Source organism: Podarcis bocagei, assembly GCF_964188305.1.
Source record: "Podarcis bocagei genome assembly, chromosome: 6".
In the NCBI taxonomy this organism is placed as follows: domain Eukaryota; kingdom Metazoa; phylum Chordata; class Lepidosauria; order Squamata; family Lacertidae; genus Podarcis; species Podarcis bocagei.
The window spans coordinates 54,909,936-54,933,452 of record NC_138130.1 but is presented as its reverse complement, the minus strand read 5'-3'; the positions used below and the strand labels follow the sequence as shown (position 1 = coordinate 54,933,452).

Below are 23,517 nucleotides of genomic sequence, written 5' to 3'. Positions count from 1 at the left end.
CATGTGATGAACAAGTTCTGAAGGGAGCATCCTGAAATGTTCCTGTCAAAAGTAAGGATGTAAAGAGTCAGCCATTTCCATCCTGTCTACAGTTCATTGAAATAAATGCTTTTCCCATTCTGCTACATTTCAGCTTTCGCTAAAACCTATCTTCATCTCGCTAACCACTATGGCCAAAACTAATGTAATTAATTAGGTAATTGATTATGTAATCAATTTCAGTGAAAGGAAAAGGTCAAAAACAATTCAGAAAATAACATAATTATTTACATAATGTTTGCAGATTAAGAAAAGAACAATAGCAAACATAACTCATATTCACATTTCTGTTACTGACCAACAAACATGCAACTTGCAGCAATATCTGCTTCCACTTCTGTTTCTGGTGGAATTCTCAGACAACCATAGTGTAAAGGGCTCACTTGTGTTCTGGCATGTATGTCAACAGGATTTTATTTCTGTTGTGTTACTAGGGTTGCACTATCGACCAAGAAACTATAATGCCTAAACCAAGTTTCCCATGCTTAATTTAATCCTAAAGATGCTGATATGTAGTGCCTTTTAAAGTTACAAAGTGTGAAGTCCTTCAATCCTGATTTGTATCCTGATCTAGTCTTTATTTAATCTACTCCATCATAGCAAAAAATATTTATTCATACTTCCTCGTATTGAACTCAATGGGACTTGAGTCTGAGAAGGCATTTGTAACACTGTGCTGTATCCCCACCCCCACCCTGTGTCTTTCTTACTTGTTGGGTTTATAGTTATCTCAGGACTTAAAACAGGAAATACATCAGATTTGAAACCAACTTGCTGTAATAACTAAACCCACATGATGCATGACTCATAGTCTCACCTATCCATAGATGCTGTTATGACAAGCAACAATCAGTGCTATTCCTCTGCACACATAACTGATTATTTTTTATGTTTCCATGTATTGGTACTTTGTGGACATTGTATTGCATTTAGATGTGGAGTGGGACTCCTCTGCAGTGTCCTTAAGTTCAGTGAGCAATTGTATCTGATTGTGAGGATAAAGAAATATAAAGATGTACTGTTAAAATCTATAAATATAACATATTAAGACTCTGTGTTTTGTTTTTTTACCCTAGTGGAATTTTTATCCTGTTACAATTTTTATCCTGTTACACTTTTCTATTACGGCACTTAAGATGTCAACTTTGTAAGAGTTTTATTTATAAGGAAATTTGTGTTGATAAATAAAGAAATAATGCCAGGTACAACCAATTCTGTTCTGATCTTTGTTCCAGGCAACCCGGCCGTTGTAACTTGATCAACATATGTGACACAATCTCTCATAGTTTAAATTTAAAATCAGCCTGTACCAGGAAATGAGGCTTTTCAGGGGCCAACTGCAGCCCTGCAGGCCTCTCTTTATTTGGTGGTTGGGACCCTCCCCAGGCCACCCCACTTCTTCACCAGTCCTGTTTTGCCACCTCCTTGAGTGTGCATACCTGGCTAGAATGTATCCTGGAACGCTGATTATGCTTCTTGTTTGCCTGGATGGAGAATAGAGAGGGATGTGCGAGTATGTTTACACCTGTCCCATCCACTTTTGGTCCTCACCTGGTGCACCACTGGCCAATGCCTCTAGAAGGTTGTCTAAAAGAGAATGTAGCATTTGGGCTGAGAGGGGTTCCCCACCCCCGGTCTATACCTATAGTATGAACATAGAATGCAACTTCTCAGGAACTATATGCCACAAGTCCCAGGAAAAAGCTACCCTAGAACCATTCTCTAGGCTAGTTTGGAGAAGCAAACACATCCTGCCCTGCTTGTAGTCTGGGGCTTAACAATCCCAGAAAAGCGTTCTCACAGGTTTCTACTGTATATGTAGCCTGAAACTGCCAGCAGTAAGAGTGATGATCTTGTAGCACAGCAAAACTACGTAGATTTTTAGCTCCTCAGGATGGACAAATGCATTGTGGCAGAATCTGACATTGCACATAGGGTGATATACATAGGAAAAAGTTACACAAAGCATGAGCACATCCATGTCAACGTGACCATAACCATCGCCTTGCACTAGGGCAATAACTAAAGCGTTACAGTGGAATACAAATATGAAAAACCTACACCGAGTAGACAAAACCGGGCTGTCTTGTAGAATATGTGTTACAATGACACAAAAAGGGAAAGTGAATGGAAAACCTTGAAACAGAAGCTGGGATCAGGATGGGTTGAACAGTTGAAATGAAAGAGGATGGGGGCAAGAGACAGGACTCCTCCTTTCAGTTCCTATCCTCTCAAGTAAACCTCCGTTTCAATATCATAAAATGATAATTTGCAAGGTCCATCTTCTGCTCACTCCTGAATGTTCTGTGTCCAAGAGACATAGGTTCCTCTGCTGGGCTCACCTCTCCAGGCTCACCCCCCTCTGGCAGAGACCCCCCCCCCATTTTTGATGACAGTCTCTGCAACAGCTGTGGGGTGCTTGAAGATGGCTCTAACTTGGTTGGCCATCTTCCACATCCAACTCCATGCTCGGTTTTAAATAGAGATGCACAGGTAACTGCCAGTCCCCCTTCTACAAATAATGAGGTGGGAGAGCATGTCAGTGGCCTATGCAGGTCACTGAACAGACTGAGGAAAGAAGGTATGAAATGCAATGAGGGGCCACACAAGCAGTTGCTCTTGCCACGACTGCTTTCTTTACTGCATCTGGCATCTGGAAGCTATTGGAAGCGTCTCCAGGAATTTAGAACCAGCTAGTGCAGGTGTGAGGAAGCTTTGTCCTTTCAGGTGCTACTTAACTACAACTCTTGGCCATGCTTGCTGGGGCTGATGTAAGTTGGGTTTCGCAACAGCTGGAGCACCAAAGTTGGAGCTAATGCAAGGGTTTCTCACAGCAACCACATGTTGCTTGTGTTGTGTAAAATGCACACCACATATGTGGTTGCAGAATAAAGTGAAAACATACTGAATTCATTTTGCCTTTTTTATTCCCACTTTCACTTTCTCTAGTCTCCAAATGATTTGACTCATGCAGTGAACTAAAGATATGAGAAAGTTCTCCGAGTTTCTTCATAGTCGCAGGTATTGCTAGAGGGTAGGGAACAAGAGTGTGACCTCTGAATCATGATGACCCAGCCCTACATGGAAATACCAAGGATTGAACATGAGACTTTTATAATAATAATATATTTATTTTTTATTTATACCCTGCCCATCTGGCTGGGTTTCCCCAGCCACTCTGGGCGGCTCCCAACAGAATATTAATCCAAAATATCCAGTCCAGCATCCTGTTCCCAGTATAGCCAACCAGATGCCTGTGAGAAGCACACAATCAGGACCTGCACACAACAGCAGTTGCCCTTCCTGCAGTTTCCAGCCATCATGGTTAGTAGCCACTGATAGCCTTTTTCCCCATGAATTTTTCTAAGCCTCTTTTGAATTCACCCAAGTTGTTGGTCATCTCTGCCTCTGGTAGGAAGAAAAGAAACAATGGGAAGGAGGGAGCAGAACAGATGGACTAAGGGAAAGATCCCGGGGCTGCTGCTGGGACTTCTAGCGCCATGCTTCACATGTCTGCATGCACACATACTCCCCCTAGTCCTCCTGCCTGGCTGGCCTGCTACCAAGTCAAGAAGTGTCTTCTCCCTCCTCTGGCAGACAGGGGCCAGAGGGGCTGTTGAAGGAAATGAAATGTTAATGTTTTTAAATGTAATATTAATAAACTGGAAAAAGAGAATTGGAAGTTGGTGGTACTGTGGTTTACTGAATAGTGTTGGCAGATTATCGTATGTTTCGGCCCCTCTGGTAGTTGTGCTGTGAGATGCCGTGGACCACAGTTTTACCCCCCTTATGCTAAAATATGAAGCTACTGGGAGCAGTCATCAAGAGATTCGGGGCACGATGCCAGTTCTATGTCTATTACATCTGAATCATCCCTGGCTTCACCCTTACTTAATTTACATACTTCAGATATGGGCCAATTAGGAAGTCAGAAATTAAAAGCACATTTATGAACAGCAGCTAGAATGGTAATAGCCAGAACTTGGAAAACCTTGCAATTAATGAATATTGATCATTGATATAATCCGGCAAACAGCCATAACGTTAAAAGTTGTTGCAAAAACTGAAAGTGGCGGGGAGAGAGAAAAGAACAATATAATTTTTACACTGTATGGTGGTTGCTGGCATCCACCTGTAGACTGTTTAGGACTTTTACCCCTCTAGTGTCCCATTTTTTGTGAGTCATGTCATGGTTTTATGTGTACACAGAAATCATAAAGCATGGCATGACTCGATATATGACTCCAAGGGTCATCTAGACCATCCCCCTACAATGCAGGGATGTGTCATATAACTTTCCCTGCCAGACGGACCTTGGTATCACTGAATTCCTGTGCTCATAGCAACTTTTACTGCTGGGGTGTGTGTGTCTCCTTTGGTGAGACCCAACTTCCTCCTCCTCGATCCCTTTCGTCTTCTGCCCCCCCCCCACTCCAGGGGCTTCAAACCTTCCAGGGGGCACCTTTTCCACTGCTGGCAGTGGCAGTAGCAATTCCCAAAATGCTGTGGCTCCAAGAAGTAATTGAGCCACCAGGCAAGTGACCTCTGACCCTGTTGCCCCTGCATTTATAGCCTACTTTTCTGTTTACAGAACCATCATTCAAAGCAGCTGACCAAAAGGCAATGTGCGCTACTTTTCAGAGACGGGTTCTGTATTTAAAGGCCTCGTCCCCTTGGAAGAGCTGCCTGCCTGTCCCAATCTAGTTCAGAGCGGAGAGCCAGCGGGCCCCCCCCCAAGGGCTGTTTCCCTCCCCTTTATGGTTCTGCCCGAGACCCCCAGCCTAATAGCAAACGCGGAGGCCGGCGCTGCTACTACGTCCAGGCCGCGGCCGGCTCCTCTTCTTCCTCCTTCTGAGGGCGTGCAGCTTGTTTCGCGTGCGAGGGAGCAGGCCCCGCGGCGGCGGCCCGCCCCAAACTCCGAGGCAAGTCCGGGAAGAGGCCGGCCTTCGCTGGGAGGCGTGCAGGCCAAGCAGAAGGCGAAAGGGCGGGACGGCGTCAGCGTCTCGTCAGAGGAGGCGAGAGCGTGAATGGCGGGTGAGGCGAGAGCGGGGCTCTTCCCCCAGTCAGGGGGCGCCTGAGAGAGAGAGAGCGAGAGAGCGAGACTCCAGGCGAGGCCGGAGCTCAGCTGCTGCTATGCAGCCCCTGGGCGCCCTGTGGGTGCTCCTTTGCCTAGCGAGGCCGCTGCTCGGCGTGGCCGCCCCAGGTGAGACCCGTCCGCCGCCGAGAAGGGCGAAACGAGCGCGGGGGGGGGGGAGAGGGGCAAAGGTAACTCGCAGGGCCAGTGACGGCTTAGTTTTTATTTTTATTAAGGCGGAGTGGAAAAAAGACCCCCGTCTCCCCGCGCCCCCCTCTTCCTCCTCTAGCTTCCTTCCCCGGTAAGAGGTGGGTGGGTTTTGTTCACTAAGGAACTCGCTTCCCCAGGAGGCGGTGGTGGCCGCGAACTTGGAGGGCTTTTTAAAAAAGAGGACTAAACACATTCTCGTGAAGTTGACGGCTGTGCTTTGCCTCTACGTGCTTCTGAATACTAGTTGCTGGAAACCGCAGGAGGGGAGCGGGCTCTTGTGCCCAAATCCTGGTTTCCCACAGGCATCTAGTTGGTCCCTGTGAGAACAGGATGCTCTTCTTACGGTCCTTCAGATTTGAGTTGCTGTCTCTTCCACCCGGAAGGGTTCCTTGGTGTTTCGGGTGTTTTGGTAGGATTTCCCTGGCATAGAGATACAGTACAGTCGTGGAAAACCCCCGCGCCTGCTGTACTTTTCTGTACCGTTGTTAAAAGCACAAGGGGGGCTCCAAGTGTGGTCAATCTAGTGTGGAAGAACTTGTGCTCTCAGTATGCTCAGAAGGCTCGCATGTCTTAGGCTTGACGTTGGAGCCGTGTCCTTGGAAATGGTTCCCAGGACTCATCCCTGGAGATGTTGTGACTAGAATTTCCCTTGCGCACTTAAGGATGCACTTTTGCATGTCTGATATGTGGGAGTGGGAGGTGTATGCACAAGGCTATAACAATTGAGGGTGCAAAATAGGGGGGGGGCTTTGCTGCTGTTGATAGTACAGTGGTACCTCGGGTTACAGATGCTTCAGGTTACAGACTCCGCTAACCCAGAAATAGTGCTTCAGGTTAAGAACTTTGCTTCAGGATGAGAACAGAAATCGTGCTCCGGCGGCGCGGCAGCAGCAGGAGGCCCCATTAGCTAAAGTGGTGCTTCAGGTTAAGAACAGTTTCAGGTTAAGAACGGACCTCCGGAACGAATTAAGTACTTAACCTGAGGTACCACTGTATTCTGCTGCTGCATACTGATGTGATTCTGGGGTATTGTGTATGATTGCCAAGATGAAAACAGTGTTGATTAGGATTGTGTGGCATACAGTGGCCTGGTATGGAGCAGGGGTTTCTAGGCCAGTGGATTGAGCTCTGGATTTTGGAGTTGTAGAATTCTTGTAGGATTCCTAAGAGTCCTGCTGGACAAGACCAGATGCCCACCTAGTGCAGCACCCTGTTCTTCGGGGGTCTATGGAAAGCCTGCAAGCAAAACGTGAGAGTAAGAGCACCCTTCCCAGCAACTGGTCTCCAGAGGCATACTGCCTCTACCCGTGGAAGTAGAACAGTGGCTAGCAGCCATTGATGGCCTTATCTTTCATGAATTTGCCCAATCTTTTAAACAGATACAAATCAGAGTAGGTGTTTCCTGATCAATACTACTACATGCAAACAAAAAGACAATGTAGTCAGTAATTAAAATGCAATCTACAACTTAAAGAGCCACTTGAAATTAAATTTGTATGGACAAACTAATAGCCAGCTGTTCAATAAACGTACGATATACTAAAATATGATATTTTAGTAAATTGAAAAAGCCATGCAGATTATATAAGACAACGGTCTTCTAACACACACATATGCCAGAAGCATTTCAACTGCATAGCCTTCTTCAGTGCCTGCAAACTTTGAAAGGCGTACACTTGAGCATGAGATAAGAGGACATGGCCATGTTTGCAATATACTGCAACAAAAATATTTTACTAATTAGAAAATGTAGACTTTATAGTCATCACAAATACAGTAACAGCTAGACCCACACAATAATTTATTATCTTCAAACAATATCATATAGATAAATTACTGATATTGTTGGTTGCATTTTTCTGAATCCTTTTCAGCTCTATATTATTTTGAGTTGAGGCGATCAGAATTGTACAGACTTATATAGATTTATATAATTGTATTATGCTATTGGCAATTCTATTTCCACTCACTTTTCTAAATCTCTAGTATGTTGTTTGCCTTTTTCACAGCAGTCACACACTGTCAACATCTTCATTGAGGCATCCACTCTCACCACAAGAACTTGTTCCTTGTCAGACATCACCAGTTTAGACCTCTTTAGGTGAAATTTTTGCCCCAGTTTTCATCACTTCACACTGGCCCACACTGAAGCACATTAACCATTTTGCTGCACAATCACCCCGTCTGGAGAGATTCTTTTGGAGGGGTATGAAAGAATAATAATCAGAAAGAAGAAATGTCCCATTCCACCCTCTTTTGGGTAGACTAGTTTACTTACTGATTTGTCTAATAGAAGGGTATTGTGATGTTTTCCTTTTGAAGGGGATTAGGAGTGAGGGAGGAAAGCCGCTTTGGTTATGTTAATACAAGCTGATTTTTTTGCAATTAATTTTGCTAAGAATGATTGCCCCCAAGCTACTTGGATGACACACAGGAATTCCCACCACAAATCTGGAACTACTTCAGTTGCTGTTCAGTTAATAGAATGGTGGGATGGATGTTCTTCATAAACTATGCACCTAGCTTTTAAACTGGACCAGGTGATCCAGACTACTTGAATTAGTTATTTCAACATTATTTTCTTATAACCAATCTGATGAAGCAAGCAGTGTATTGAGCATTTATAAAAAATCAAGCCATTATAAATTAGATTTAGGGTACCATGGGCCCCTTCCTTTTCAGAACTGATAGATGAAAAATTGGATCTAGTGAATTTGTTTCACCTTCCTTTTTAGTTTTGTTTGCTAAAATGCTTTGTCACTTTTCTGTTTCCCTGTTATTTCTGAAAGTGTTGTCTGTAGCTCTGAAATATTGTAGCCGGGTGAAAACCAAAAGCAGTAAGTCTCTTAAGACACTGTGGCATTCACCAACTCCCCTCCCCTTACTGTGTGACTACTTATGCACTGAAAATTGTTTGGAATTTCTGACTGCAACACCCTTTTTATTTCATTTTTGTCTCTGGTGTATCTTTTTAGGTTTTATAGCAATAGAAGACAAAAAATAGGGGTACTCCCTTGTACTAGCAAGTATTCTCTCTTATTTGTTTGGCAGTATAACAAAGACTGGGACGCGGGTGGCGCTGCGGGTAAAAGCCTCAGCGCCTAGGGCTTGCCGATCGAAAGGTCGGCGGTTCGAATCCCCGCGGCGGGGTGCGCTCCCGCTGCTCGGTCCCAGCGCCTGCCAACCTAGCAGTTCGAAAGCACCCCTGGGTGCAAGTAGATAAATAGGTACCGCTTACCAGCAGGAAGGTAAACGGCGTTCCGTGTGCTGCGCTGGCTCGCCAGATGCAGCTTTGTCACGCTGGCCACGTGACCCGGAAGTGTCTCCGGACAGCGCTGGCCCATGGCCTATAGAGTGAGATGGGCGCACAAACCCCAGAGTCTGTCAAGACTGGCCCGTTCGGGCAGGGGTACCTTTACCTTTACCTATAACAAAGACTAGTGACCAAGCTCTGGTGTGTTCATTTCCCCATTTCAATTCAGAGAAGAGAAATTATGTGCAAATATAAATTAACTAGTTACTGCAGTGTTAAATTAATGACTTCTCACCTTCTGAATCAGAAGAAGCCTTCTAGAGTTCCATCTCTGAAGTTAAAACTGGGTTTGGTCAGTTCCTGTGAGGAAACCCCGCATATGCTACCCTGATAATCTAGACTGGGATTTGGAACCGGAGGCTCTCAAGATGTTGTTTGACTCTGACCCTATCATCCCTGCCAGTATGGCAAATGTTCAGGGATGATGGGAGTTGGAGTCCAGCAACCTTTGGATTCTTCATCTACAGGTTCTTCATCCCTTAGATGTAAGATTGTATGGTAATTTGAACATTTTGAACCAATAATGCCTGACCAAAAGGGAAGTGAACCTGTATGCTGCCTCTGTGCAGTACTTAAACTAGATGGTCTGTCCATAAAGGTCCAGGCCAAAATTTATTGTGTGCCACACCAAATTCCATTGTCATGGTCACTTGCAGTTTAGCTTAGCTATGATTATACCTATTCATATTCTACCTGCACCAGCATCAGGGCCCAACTCACTACTGCCACTATTAGTATTTTTATTTGCCCTGAATTTTGGAGGAATCTACATTAAACTTGTATTTTTGTTAATGTGTATTAATACTCTGTTGTTAATGTCTTTGTAGAATCTTTCTCCTTATCTGCGCCAGAGAATGTGACAATTCAGTCATATAATTTCGATAATGTATTGAAATGGTCTCCAGTTACAACGATCAATGGTTCAGTGACTTATAGTGTTGAATGGAGGTTTAAAACACGCATGTAAGTAAATGGTTCTTGTATACCTCCAAAATTGCATTCTATGGTATATAGTGTTTGCTTTTGTAAGATCTGTATATATTTGTATACAAAATTGGGTTTTACTGTTTAAACATATTTACTGATGTTTATTTTAGCAAATTGTGTTGGAAATAATGGAAATTAGAGTGGTGGTTGAATTAAAGAAATGGAAATGTGCAAGTGTTCTTTAAATTAAAAGTTCATATCCTAAGACAAGTCATAATTTGTACTTTATTTTAGTCCTAGTTGTCCCCTTCTGCTCTGATTTTCCTAATGCAGTTTGAATTGAATTGTGCTTCTGTTTCAGGCTTTGCAAAGAGATTCCACTGGAAACCATAGTACTTGCTGCCAAGTAGAGTTTCATTGTATTTATTTATTTCATAAAAGTTTATTTCATAAAATTTATACACCTCTTGATTGTAAAAAACCCAACAACTTTACAAAAAACTTGTAAAGTGGTTTACAAAAGATAAAACACTAAAATCAAGGAAAATTTCTATCCTACTTTAAAATATACAAAAGTTAAAATAATAAAACAGATTAAAATTACCCCAACTTTCTAAGCTTCTGGGTAGGCTTGTCTGAACAAGAATGTTCTTGCTCTTGAGTGGTTATGTATAGAATTACTCAATAAGATAAGCCCCATTGAACTCCTCATTTCTTCTTTCTGACTACAGTTGTACCTCGGGTTACAGGCGCTTCAGGTTACAGGCACTTCAGGTTACAGACTCCGCTAACCCAGAAATAGGTACCTCGGGTTAAGAACTTTGCTTCAGGATGAGAACAGAAATCACGCGGCCACGGCGTGACAGCAGCAGGAGACCCCATTAGCTAAAGTGGTGCTTCAGGCTAAGAACAGTTTCAGGTTAAGCACAGACCTCTGGAACGAATTAAGTTCTTAACCCGGGGTACCACTGTAATCATGTGAAGATTTTTAACACACGAAATGTACTATGTATTAAGATGGCACATGCCTGTTGTAAAACCTTGTTGTAAATTGATTGCTTAACTGAAGCTTGAATCCAGTCCATTCTTGGGAGTAAGTGCTGTTGAACAAAGAGGGACTTCTGGGTATAGGACTGGACTGCATGTTAGGGTGGTTGCTCTTGAGAATGGGTAATCACTGTATTTTTCTGTGTATATTCTTCCCAAATTTTTAAAGTTTAAAATTGGGGGTTGTCTTATACACGGAATACTTAAAAATATTTATTTCTTAATTTTGGGCTCAAAAAAATAGGGGGCATCTTATACATGGAAAAATACGGTACATAGTTGTAAGTAACAGTTAATCAAATTTGAATTTGGCATTGTTGTTTCAAACATTTAGAAATAGTTCCCAGTGAATTTTAAAGAGGCTTACTTCCAGTAAAAGTTCCAGATTGAGGTTTCAGTCATGTTTATACTTACCTGGCTGCTTGTCTGGGGAAGTGGCAGGTGTTAAACTAAAATAGCCCTTATTTGTACCTGTAAAGTGGTACTTGATGTAAATGGGAGATAAGAGGACAGGGAAAGAAGTGTGGCTTCTCTGTTCACCTTTCATGGTAAGATCACATGAAGCCATATTATGGACAGTTCTTTTTCTCAAAATGGGCAATTTTTTCTGTCACTATGCATAACTGATTCATGTATGGTAATGTAACCCCTTTTCATTTTGAGGCAGAGATGTCTTATACTGTGTGACTTTATGGAACTACAGGGCACAGGGTGGCTTTGTGAGCCCTGTCATAGCTATTGCCTTAGCGTTGTTTGGTTTTTCAACACTTGTGCATCGCCAAGGAGCAAGATATTTCTTTACCACTAATGTAGAATGTATAAACTGGTATTTCAAGATTCAACTAGATATTTCAAAGGAAGTTTTAAATTGATCATACACAAATGCAACAATAAGTTCAAATAATGGTGTGTTCTTTGTATTTTTTTGCAGAGCATCAGAAGAAAAAGTATGGAAGAAAGTGAATTGCAAAGATATTACAAAACCTGAATGTAATTTCAATCATGAGAGGAATCATGACTGCATCATTTTACATGTTAGGGCTGAACAAGGGGAATTAAAATCTGCCTGGACCGAAACTAAGCCCTTTCGAGCACGGGAAGACAGTATGTTTCTTTATATTTTCATCTACTGTATTTTATTCAGTACCTCTGGGGGAGAAATATTTCTCTTCCACAAAATGATATTCTGGGAAAAAAATAACAGCCACGGGTATCATGGCATCTTAAAGTATTTAAAATGCCACAAGACTTTAGTCTGATGCAGAAAAAACAAAATGTTGCTACTCCTTGAGAAATGTGTTTATGAACATCTTATATTTCAGTCATCATAACCTTGCTGGTGCTACAATAGCCCTACTAGATTAGGGTTGCCTTCTGTCATTTTTTGCTTGTACAACTGTGTTGTCCGATTCCCTTTCTCAGTGCAAGAAAGAATGCAGACAACGGCCTGGTTCACACACCATGCAAAGCTTTGGTTTAGTGCAATTGTGTGGACTCCTGGAGAGGAGAACACACCTATTGTGCTCCTCCTTGGTACTGCTGTGAGCCATGGTGTGGCTTAGTGTGAAGTGGTCAACTTTGTTTTACTCAGAGTATACACATTGAACATGATGTAACTTGGGCCCATTAATTTCAATTGGTCTAAACTGAATACCACTCAGTATGTTCTCTGAAACCAGGATTGTGCTTTAGTTTTCTTCAGAGTAGCCATGAGCTGAAACCAAGGTTTGTCCTGTGGTTTATATCTTATGGTTTATCTGGGAAACCTTAACCAGGAGTCTTGGTTTGGATGATATGCTAAGCAAGCCATTGCTTAGTGCAGCACAGTAGCAGAACAACCAGGGAGCAGCAGCAAAGCAGTCATGATCGCCGCTCCTGGTTCCCACATGCTTCTGCATTTGTGCTCTGTCATGGTTTGGTTTAGCATGACATAAACCAGGCCAGTGTTACACGGATGTTGCGGAGTGGTAGTAACAAATGAGAACTTTTATCATTTGCCAGAATGAAATATTCCCAACACATGTAATAAGATTAACTTGTACAGATGTTTTAAGAATACCTGTCATATCACATTCCCTACCAAATTCTACAGCAGGTGTAGGGAACCTTTGCACCTCCAGATGTTGGGGAACTGCAACTCCCATTATCCATGCTTGCTAGGATTGATGGAAGTTGTAGTTCAGCAACATCTGAGGGGCAACAAATTCTCCCCTTCTGTTCTATAGGAAGGTGAATTCTTGGGTGCATGGATAGGCAATCTGATTTCTGCTCCCACTACTGCTTTTGCCATCATCACTTCTCCAGGGTTCATGAGATTTTCTTCCAGAGGTTTCTTGAAAGGTATCAGAGAAAACCAAGATATTCCACTCCTGCAAAGGCTGCTCCACTTATTTAAATGACAGTAGCAAGAAATGTTGCAGCTGTGCACTCCTTGTGAATGCAGATCTGCTGCCATCATTGAAGTGAACTACAGTGGTACCTCTGGATATGAATTAAATTTGTTCCAGGAGTCCATTCATACCCCTAAACATTCATATCCAGAGGCGCCTGACCTGTACAGGTGCACGTGGCGGTAGCCCGCTTCTGCACATGCATGGACGGTGGAAACCTTTCCGCTATTTCCAGGTTTGCCGTGTGTGTATCCTGAAGGATTCACAAAGGGGACGGTACTTAACCCGAGATTCCACTGTAGCTGGTATACCCAGCACAAGTCCATCCCAGAATCCATGTGAGACTTCAGAGTGGATTATGTTTTATCACAATTAGTAGAAAATGTGACTTAACTTATACTTGTTTGCATTTACCCATTTCAGCTATTTTAGGACCTCCAAGAGCAATCAATGTAAGCTCAGAAGGTACCATGATTCATATAAGCTTCCTGCCTCCCTTTGAGCATGCAGAAAATAAAACTGAATATTTTGAATATTTAATTGAATACTGGGAGGAATCAACAAGTGAAAAAGTGAGTACTTGCCTTTGCTCAACAAGCCAGTAATTCCCAGAAAAGTTGAAAGACTTAAAAAAAACTAATAGCATATATTTATGATATAGGGATGGGTATGGATTTGAATGTGAATACGTACACACTTTAGGGAGAGAGAGAGCTACATCTAAAGGGATATTTCAGCCTGCTATCAGTCAATTCTAGTAAGAATGGGATGGGCTATTTCAGTAGGAATTTTCTGAAAATAGTGTTTTGCAAATTTTATTGTTTACTTGGAAGGCTTCTGGAATGCACCTATATTTTCTTCATTTCTGCTGCAGATGTTCAGGTACATTTTGATCATCTGCGTATTGTTTGTATCATTTCTAAAGTGCAAAAATATCTGAGCAGCTAGTGAAGGACAGATGACAATCACTTGGGTGAGATGGGCAGAAATTTGATCACCATGTTTTTTTTGGGGGGGGGGGCAGCAGCTACACTGTAAAAGTTTGGGATAAGAAATGCCAACTTTGCAACATAGTCAAACATGGCATTAGATCTCTGTGGTGGTTTTAACATATTATGAAGCATAAGTTTCAGCAGTCCAAGGAAATCCTGGTGACTTTCGTCTAGTTTTTAGTGGAATCAGAGTAAAACTATTTTGGAGAATGGCTTGTGGAATGTACATGCAAACTAAAACATATCTCCACATTCTAATAAGATCTAAACTATGCAGCTTGTATGAAATAGATGTAAAGTCAATTTGTTTATTATTGCTATATAATACCGGCTTACTTTTTCCATCTTCCCATCTGCACAGCTGAGAGTTTTGAGCCAGAATAGGAGGGAAACATTCAAGAATCTGAAGGAATGGAGTGTATATTGCTTTCAAGTAACAGCATCGATCCCACATGTAATCCTAACATGCCAAAAAAGTGAAATCAAGTGCAAAGAAACTACAATTGGTGTGTATTTTCTTCATAAGCAATAGTTATTTCTGTGTCATGAAACTGATGTGGACTTAAGATGTGAGGTCACTTTGGCTACTTATTTCCTAATGCTAAAATTGTTTCAATTAATGTATTACGGAGGAGTTTTGGGCACCTAAATGACTTCATTGAGCAGCTACATTGGCAATAAATATAAAATCAATAAATATAGCTGTAGGTGTGCAGCACTGAGTTTTCAGAAAGCCTTAGGCTCTGCACTTGGAATAAAATGTTCACACTGAGCATGTTTTCATTAAACTTCTGATTTATTTTCTTTCTTTTCTTTTTTTACAGAATTGGAAATTCTGTATGCCAAATATTTTGTAAAGAGATCAGGGTTGAGAAATGTGTTAAGGGTCATTTCTGCTGTCTCGTTCTGTGTAAGATTTTAAAAAATGTGTGAAACAGATTTCCATGTTTGAAGACGGAACATATCTATGTTGCTGTATGTACACAGTGCTTTTTTGTCTCAAGGGTCATATCCACTCTTGGTCAGTTCTGTGGTGGGTGCATGCTACTGGTGGATGTAGCTTCCCCACACATACACAGGCGCAGACTGCCTGATCCGTGCAAAAGGGGGTTATTGCTTCCCCTCCCCTCATCAAATGATCAAGCTGATGACCATGGAGGGGGCGAGTTGCATCTTCATCAGAGCACTGAGCTGTCTCTATTTTAACTCCCCCCACAACCAGCACCCAAATTGGTGGGATCTTTGCAGTGTGTGAGAAATAATTTGCTTGAGGTTTTGAGGGTTAGCTATCCCTGCTCCAGAACCTACAGTCATCTTCATCTTCCTAACACATGTATACTCAGCAAAACAGATGTTAGCAATTATTGGACATGATTATCTTCATGCTGTTTTCACACATTCTCTACTTCCTTATATAGGAAATGTGTAAAAAAATAATCTAAGTATTTCTAATTGCTACATCTGCTTTTTTGCTCCCTTTCCAAATGTGATGGCTAGAAAATATGCTGCTGTTCAAAGTATCTCACATATTAATTTTTTCTGCTCCTACCAGATTATATATTACTTAAAGCTTCACAAAGAGACTGTTGCAATATAGGTTCCTATGGACTATGAGGCAAAACAAGGTTCCTGCTTCCCTTACCTGTGCAGCAGGTCTGCAATGTTATGCTTGAGAATAGTGTTCCCCAAATGTATAAACGTGCTACTAAATGTAGCTGTTAATTAGTAAATAACTCATTGATGTGCTTCCATTTTAACAAATGTCTAGGCTTCAAGAGCAGACTTGCTGTCCTAAGTGGCTTGTACGTTATACTCTGTGCATTGGTGGTCCCTCTTTCCTTACTGGTTTTTAGGTTTTCAGCCTTTGTACACTGCTATGCTGAAATACTCTTTGGTTATGCACAGGATGAAGCTGGAAGCAGTGATTGCTTCAACATGTTCTATTGAATTTGCTGATAGTCTTCTATTTATTTCATTTCTAAAAATATTTATATCCCGCTACCTCATAGAAAAATATCAAAGTGGTTTACCATAATACAGAAAACCATGCAATGAAAACCATAAACGTAGTAATAATTAAAACCAGAGATGTATTAACTATTGTGGGAAATTGTACAGTATTCTTAAAAATCTTTGGTGAAATAGAAAAGTTTTCTGAAGGCATTAAAAAGTTTTAGTAGGTGCCTTCTGAATCTCTATTGGCAGAATATTCCACAGGGCTGAGTTGATGACACTAAAGGTTCAGTTTCTTTTTGTTGACAGGTGGGCCTTAGCCATTTGAGGAATGATCAATGACACACCTGCCGTTGATCTCCATAATCAAGCTGGGATATAAGAGTTCCGTCCCTGAAGTACCTTGTACCTAATATAAGGACCTTAAACTTGGCTTGGTAGTAGATGGGCAGCGAGTGCAGCTGTTTTAACAGCGGTGAAACATGTTCTTGGCCTCCATCAGCAGTCTGGCTGTCGCATTCTGCACCAGCTGGAGCTTCCAAACCAGACCCAAGGGCAGCCCAACATACAGAATGTTACAGTATCCAACCTTGAGGTTACCAACACATGGACTATATAATGGGCAGTATCCAACTAAACAATTACACTAGCCTAAGGACTTGAAGCTTTGCAGTTGAACTTCCCTGTCCTCTCCTCTCCTCTTCCAGTGCTACCTCTAAGTATTCTCTGAAGAGTTAGAGTCCATGACAGATGTAGAGGTTGTACAGGGAGTGGCAAGGGCGGAGAAGTTCCGCTGCACACTTCAAATTCCTTGCGCTAGTGGAAATGTTCAGTTGGACACTGCGCAATGTGTTCAGGATAGTGGTGTAAATCTTAGTTCTAACCCTAACTGAAGGAAGCAGTTATTTTTTTTGTTACAAATGTCATGATCTAACATTCATTGCTCCCTTTCTCCAAATATAAACTACTAGGGACTGCTTAGTTCAACTGAGAATGTGAAATTCTGCCATGCATATCAAAAAGTCCCCTGGCTCCCAGCCTTGTAGTTCTCTACCTCCAAAGCTCACTCGTCTTTCTGTTCTCCTGTTGTTGGTATACTGCGCCTCGTTTTCTCCCCCACCCCAGAGGTTTTTTTTCCATTGGGGTTTTCTCTGCTTATTCTGCTGTATACTACCCCCCACCACCACCACCACTTGCCTTTAACAAACTTGTCTATGGACTTTTCTGCCCACCAGCCCACCTTTTTCTGTCAACAGCACAGACAGGAAGTACTGCATGCAGTTTGGGGTCTCTGTGGAGTTTATCTAGATAAACTCACATTTCATTTCCCTCACAGAAGCTGCCTTTGTGGTCAGTGCTGTTTTCCCAATATTGTGAACATTCTGATTGAGAAATTGTTTCATCTATAATTCTTGAGATAAAATTAGTAATAATTGTTTTTTCCTCCAGAGTCAACGAGAATTCTGCGTGTCGTACTGATATTTGGATTTGCAATGTTTATACTCATTGGAATAGTTGGGTGCATAATGTTAATTCAGAAATATAGAAGTGTAATCAAAGCACTTTGGAAGCCGCCTCTAACAATTCCATCCCACTTCAAAGAGGTATGTGTACTGGGATTTCCGCTGATTTTAAAACCAGTGTGGTTAATCTGTAGTGGCATAGGTTTAGAGCCAGACTGGCTAACCTGTGGCCCTCCAAATGTTGGACTCCAACTCCCATCAGCCTCGGCAAGCATAGCTAGTGGTCAGGGATTATGGGAGTTGTTGTCTCCCAATATCTGGAAAGCCTTGGTTAGTCAGAGTCAACTAAGTGTTTGAGCAGTTCCAGTATTTCTTCACACAACCTACATCATTCAACTTCTCTTTCTCAGTTCCTTCCTGACTAGATGGAAACTTCAGTTAACATTTCACTGGGTAGTTTTTCAATGACCTCAGAAGTTAGCCAGCTATATAATGCAATTATGAATATAATTCTTGGGTTTGGCCCAGCAGAACATCTCAGATTTCTTGTTTATTTAGCACTTCAAGTCTTTCCTTGTGTAGGTTTCTGTTGCTGTAGAGATTAATAGGCTGAAATAAAGTGGATAGCCTACAGTAATAGAGTTTAGAAAGTTGGTGGTTGGGCTCCCCAATAAAATAGTGTAGTATGAAGTGCTTCTGTTCAGGATTCCAGCCCCCAATTCCTTTGCATTCCTCCCACATATTTCCTTTCTTTTCCTGTATGTGGTCATTTAGCATTCTGTGCCCTTTGGCACTTTTGCAAGTTGTTGTACAACCATGGAAAGTGCTGTATAGTTGAGGAGTTACCCATTATAAAGCAAAAGACTATATCCCTTATAAAAAAGATATAATTTAGTCTGTTGTGGAGAACCTTCTTGATGAAGTTAAGCTGTCCGTGTTTCAGGGAAACCATGTGAACAATTGCTGAGTTACAGTGGTTTAAAACTCTTGGTTCAAAATTCCTGGTGGTTTCTCTTTTTTTACCAGTAAATAATGTACTTCATCAGTAGCTTTTTGAAGGCTAGGATTTCCAGAACTGAAGTATTAGTGTTGGCTTGATGAACATCAGTTGTGCAATGTTGAAGTTACAAAGATGGTCTGATCAATTTTTCTCAAAGAGAGAAGGTAGTCTGGGGTGGAATAGAATTGACATAGATGAGCTTGTTACTATTTTTAGAAGACCTCTGAAGGCAGCCCTGTACAGGGAGGATTTTAATGTTTGAGGTTTTTTTGTGTTTTAATACTTTGTTGGAAGCTGCCCAGAGTGGCTGGGGCAACCCAGTCTGATGGGTGACACATAAAAAATAAAATTATTATTATTATTATTATTATTATTATTATTATTATTATTATTATTATTATTATTATTATTAGGTCCATTTTGATATATATATGGAAGAACACTCCATTATGTGAGCCTCCACTTGTTGCATAAAGGTAGCATAATCCAGATAGATTTACCAGCTCAGTGAAAAAGAAGCCTAAGGGTGGTTTAAGCTTGCTCGTTTAACACCCAGCGAAAATGTTTCAGGAATAGATCAAACTTATTTCTGCCTTCCTGGTGCTTATCAGTCGGGAGAGGTATATATTAAACACACGCACAATTAACGGCTGCCAGTACTGCAACTATGTGCTTGAAGAGGGTGCGGTGCGGAGCTGAGCCAGGAAGGGGTGTGGCCTAGAGAGAGACCAGAGGGCTGATGTGGATCCCATGGCAGGGATGGGATTATGGTTATTTTGTTTTTATACTGTTATCTGATTTTATAGCTGCCTTGCGTTTCTTTGGGAAATTAGGTGGGGAATGTTAGGTATGAAAAAATAAATGGGGGAGAGTGCAGAGATCAATTGATTTTCCTTCTGGAAGCAGCTTGAGAGTAGTGAGAAAGAGGCAATATGTTTGTAATGCATTTTCTGCTTTCAGCCAGGACTTGGAAGTGGCAAGTGAGTTGTTCCTTACTTATATCTCAAGGCATATAGGATGCTGATACTTTGGGGCTAGGTCTAGGTCTGGGAAAGAGGCTAAGAGCAATGTATCAAGTGGAGCACAGCATGGGTTTAGGCCTGAAGTATGACTAGAGAAGGGATTGGAGCTCATATATAAAACCTGAATAAATTATAGGATTAGATGTAACCTACAGATTTTTGAGGACATTGAATTTTTTGTGGAGGGTGCTTGGCAGGAGAAAATCTTAATTACCTTAATTACATTTTGGATACCTCATTACATCTTTTGCCTGTTTGTATTAAATACTCCTGGCTGCTTCAGCACAAGCTACTCCTTTTACAAAACAAGAGAGCTGAAATTCTGTTGATCAGCTGCTTGGTAGGAATGAATCCACCTCTTCTACTCCCCACCCAAGCAGCTGATTAGCAGAGTGTCTGCATGTGCTTCTTAAAAACAGGGTCATTTTCTGTAGTCCCTGCATTTTTGCTGCTCTTGTACTTGAAAATGCTTAGAGCACCTTTGAGCCCTGCACCTTCCCCCAACTCTTCAAGCTCGTGAAGGCTGGGGCTTGTCCATCTTCTGTTCAGTCACCTCTAAAATGCATGGGGATAATGGATGAGTTTCAACCCTTTTCCACAGCTTGGAATTGTGGGTGTGCCCTTCACTTCTCCTGCTGCAGTTTCAAGATTTAAGCTTAGGATGTCTGAGTCTTGGCTATCTCCACTGTGGCACCTCCTTAGTGAGCAAATTTGCAGACACTTGATTTGGCCATTTGGATACCACTGTTTGCCCAGTTGGAGATACCTGAATGGATATAGGTTTATGTTAATATTTATTTAGCAGCTTGCTGAATTAGGGGAAATAGTAACATTGGAACATACCATGATCTGAAGCGCTACAACTTAATTATACCGCTAAATTTTGCTTTTTATCACTGCAGCCACCTCTTTAGTATTGTGAGTGAATATTTGCATTTGTATTAATCTGTCTTATAGTAAATATTTTGTTTTGATGTAGTGAGATAACTTTCAGATATTTGAAGAAATGCTTTTCATAGATATTGAAAATGCCAGCCTTGAAGTTATCAAAATATTACGTAACAGCAAAATAAAGTAAGAGCTGACAGTAAGAGCTGTTCGACAGTGAAATTTGCTGCCAAGGAGTGGTGGAGTCTCCTTCCTTGGAGGTCTTTAAGCAGAGGCTTGACAACCATATGTCAGGAGTGCTCTGATGGTGTTTCCTGCTTGGCGGGGGGTTGGACTCGATGGCCCTTGTGGTCTCTTCCAACTCTATGATTCTAAACCAGCTGGAATTTGGAACAGTGGAGAGGCTGCAAAACCCAAGTTGAATTAGTAGATATCATGCCATGAAACTTACTAGTTAATTTGAAGTTTGAACTCCAAAAAAGTCACTCTCTTGGTTTATTAATCCAACCAAATGAAGATGTGTTTACATGACATTAGATGAAATTGACTTCAGTAGAATTTGCCTGAAAGCAAGAGTTCTGAAATTTGCCTTTCTGTATGTGGGCAGCTATAATAGCAAACCATATACATTAGGGCAGAACTAAACCAGCAGAATAGAATTATTAGATTCTAACAATCTAATGCTGCTTTTTTCCAGGATTTACAAAATCTTCACATGACTGTGGTTGAAGAATTTCAGAACTGTGCTGGAGAAGACCACTGGGACAGTGTGTCAGAAATCTCTGAACAAAGAGAAACTGTGACAGACAATTTTACTGATCAAAATCAAGAGTTGACAGTGGAAGAACATAGATGACAAGATGATTAAGTGCCTTCAACTCTCATGTACTGATGCTAATCCTCAACGTCAACTTGTGGACTTTCACTACAGAGAAATTGTATTAATGCCCTCTGTTTAAGAACAGTTAGTTGCAAAACACACACACACACACACACACACTATCCATGTGTGAAACTGTGAACTAGAAACCAGCAGTAAAAGCATTAAGAGGACATGCCATATGCTGTGCCTTGATTATGGATGTATTTGAACACTTGTCAAATTACTGTGAAGGGTCCCCCCTACCCGCCGCAGGCTTTTTAACAACCTTGCAAACACATAAGGGTGCACTGATTTAGTCTCAGAGTGTGTATGTGTGTGGTTTCTAAAAAGCCTGTGGCAGTATTTATAGCAATTGACTGCAATAGTAAAGTGAATTTGAATTGTATAATTTATATTGATGGAATGAGGTTAGCAATTTTACCTGTCTTGGTTGCTGAAAGAGCAGAAAGACAATCTGGAGGTGCCAATTGATACTCCCCTTTGCTGCTTAATGTACATAAGCTCTTTCCATGGGCTTTGGCTAATGGAGTTTTGGGGTGGAATTCATGTTAGTGGTAGGAGATTGTTCCACCAGCACAAGTGTTTCTGCTTGCTTGACAACCATCTCCCCTTTCCTCCACTTGCATGCTGTGTGTTCTGGGTGTTCTCCTGACCCTCCAGAGTAGATTTGATGGAGGAGAGCAGGGAAAACTTTGTTCTGCTGCTTGCGAGTCTTTGTGCCGGCATCTACCAATGGAAACAAGTAGTTGAATCCAGCCCTCTCTTTGCTGATTGGGTACTTGCTTCCATCTGATTGGGTACTTGCTTCCATCATTCATGCAATATCCTCTCACTTAGGTTACTGTATCCATTCTGGAATAAGGTGACCTTGAAGATTGTTTGAGTACTTCAGCTGGTACAGACTACGTCGGCCCTTACTCAGACTACAGCGCAGAGGAAAAATCCACTGAAGTTATTTGATCTTTTTCTAAAGCACTGGGCCTTACAGGTTTTTGCTCTTCACTGGGGCCACCTGAAATGGTTTTCCTCTGCATTCTTTCATTTACTGTAACAAGATCTAAACTGGTGAACCTTTATTTTGCAGCACTTATGTTGTGTGATGCTTTATCAAGTAATTAAATTACACGGAGGTCCCACTTTCTGAATGCTTGCTGTGTGAAAATTCACTTATCTGAACAGGAGGAATTAGTACCCAAACCTCACTACACAGCACAGATTCAAATAGCTAAGGAGAGAGCATTTATTATTTCCTTGTTTGCCTCTTTCTGTTTGGCTGAGGAACTGTAGTGATACTTTTAGTAAGGTTAAGAGGGTTTTCTTGGGTGTGTGTTTGCTTTTAGGGGTTAAAATCTCATGGTCAAGGACACTTTAGAAATTTTCCTATAGGAATCGCCAACTTGTTATGTGAATGCTCACCTATCAAACTATTTCCAGGGACTGCATTATGTTCAGAAAGGGGGACCTGCGATTTCTGCCTTCACTTTATACTTTCTAGTGACAGATGAAAATGTTTGTTTCTAAATGCATTTGCAATCTTGCACATTTTACATGTTATTGTGGATAAATTTTGCTTGAATTGTGTGCCCTTATTTTTAAATGTGTTTTTGAATCTGTTTTAGTTTTGCCCATTGCCTTGCAAGCTCCATTTTAAAAGCAGAAAATTGTCATATTGTGACAAAACCCTAGAAACAATACTGGGAAGAAGGTACAGAATACAGGAATTCAGTTGCAAGGTATAAAGGGTTCTTAATATTTTTTGTCTGAGATACATATTAGCCCATTATTTTTCGGCTAGTAACGGGTATTTATCGCTATCAGATCAAGCTGTAAAACTAGTGTACATTCTTATTAATTTAATGGAGTTACTGTATTCTTTTCACTTTTTTATTATGTGCTATTTTTGTTTTTAGACTCATCAATTTTTGTGTTCTGTTTTCTATTTACCACTTTGGGCTTCACCTAAAAGAAAATGTGGGTTATTAATAAATTAAATGACAATGAAATAGGCCACCTCCATTTCATTTTTAATCTTTAGTAAAAGAAAATAACATAGAAGTGCAGGTTAATCCTGAATGTAATATAAATATTCAGTGGTTTGTGCCAATGCATTCTTTCTGAGAAGGAAGCAGCCATAGCCTACAAACAAGTTCCTGTCCACTTCAAGTAGTGTAAACATTACTGTGTAATCCTGACTGATTTCTTGTGGTTTTCAATCTTTTGTAAAAATTAATTCCTTTAAGAAGAATAGTTACTGAACTCGAAGCATGGGAACCCCCAACAAAAATATATAATTTGGCAAAATATTTGGACTTTATG

General features: G+C 41.2%; 1 protein-coding gene across 1 annotated transcript; it reads left to right on the top strand.

Annotated features, from left to right (window-relative positions):
* Positions 1–3,208: 3,208 nt before the first annotated feature.
* LOC308589787 (interferon gamma receptor 2-like) lies at positions 3,209–23,207 on the top strand. The gene is made up of 7 exons (XM_081199209.1): positions 3,209–5,242; positions 9,464–9,599; positions 11,542–11,714; positions 13,424–13,572; positions 14,354–14,498; positions 17,395–17,549; positions 21,016–23,207. The coding sequence occupies exons 1-7, from the start codon at positions 5,173–5,175 to the stop codon at positions 21,172–21,174; spliced, it is 987 nt and encodes a 328-aa protein (XP_081055335.1). The 5' UTR covers positions 3,209–5,172; the 3' UTR covers positions 21,175–23,207.
* The last annotated feature ends 310 nt before the right edge of the window (positions 23,208–23,517 follow it).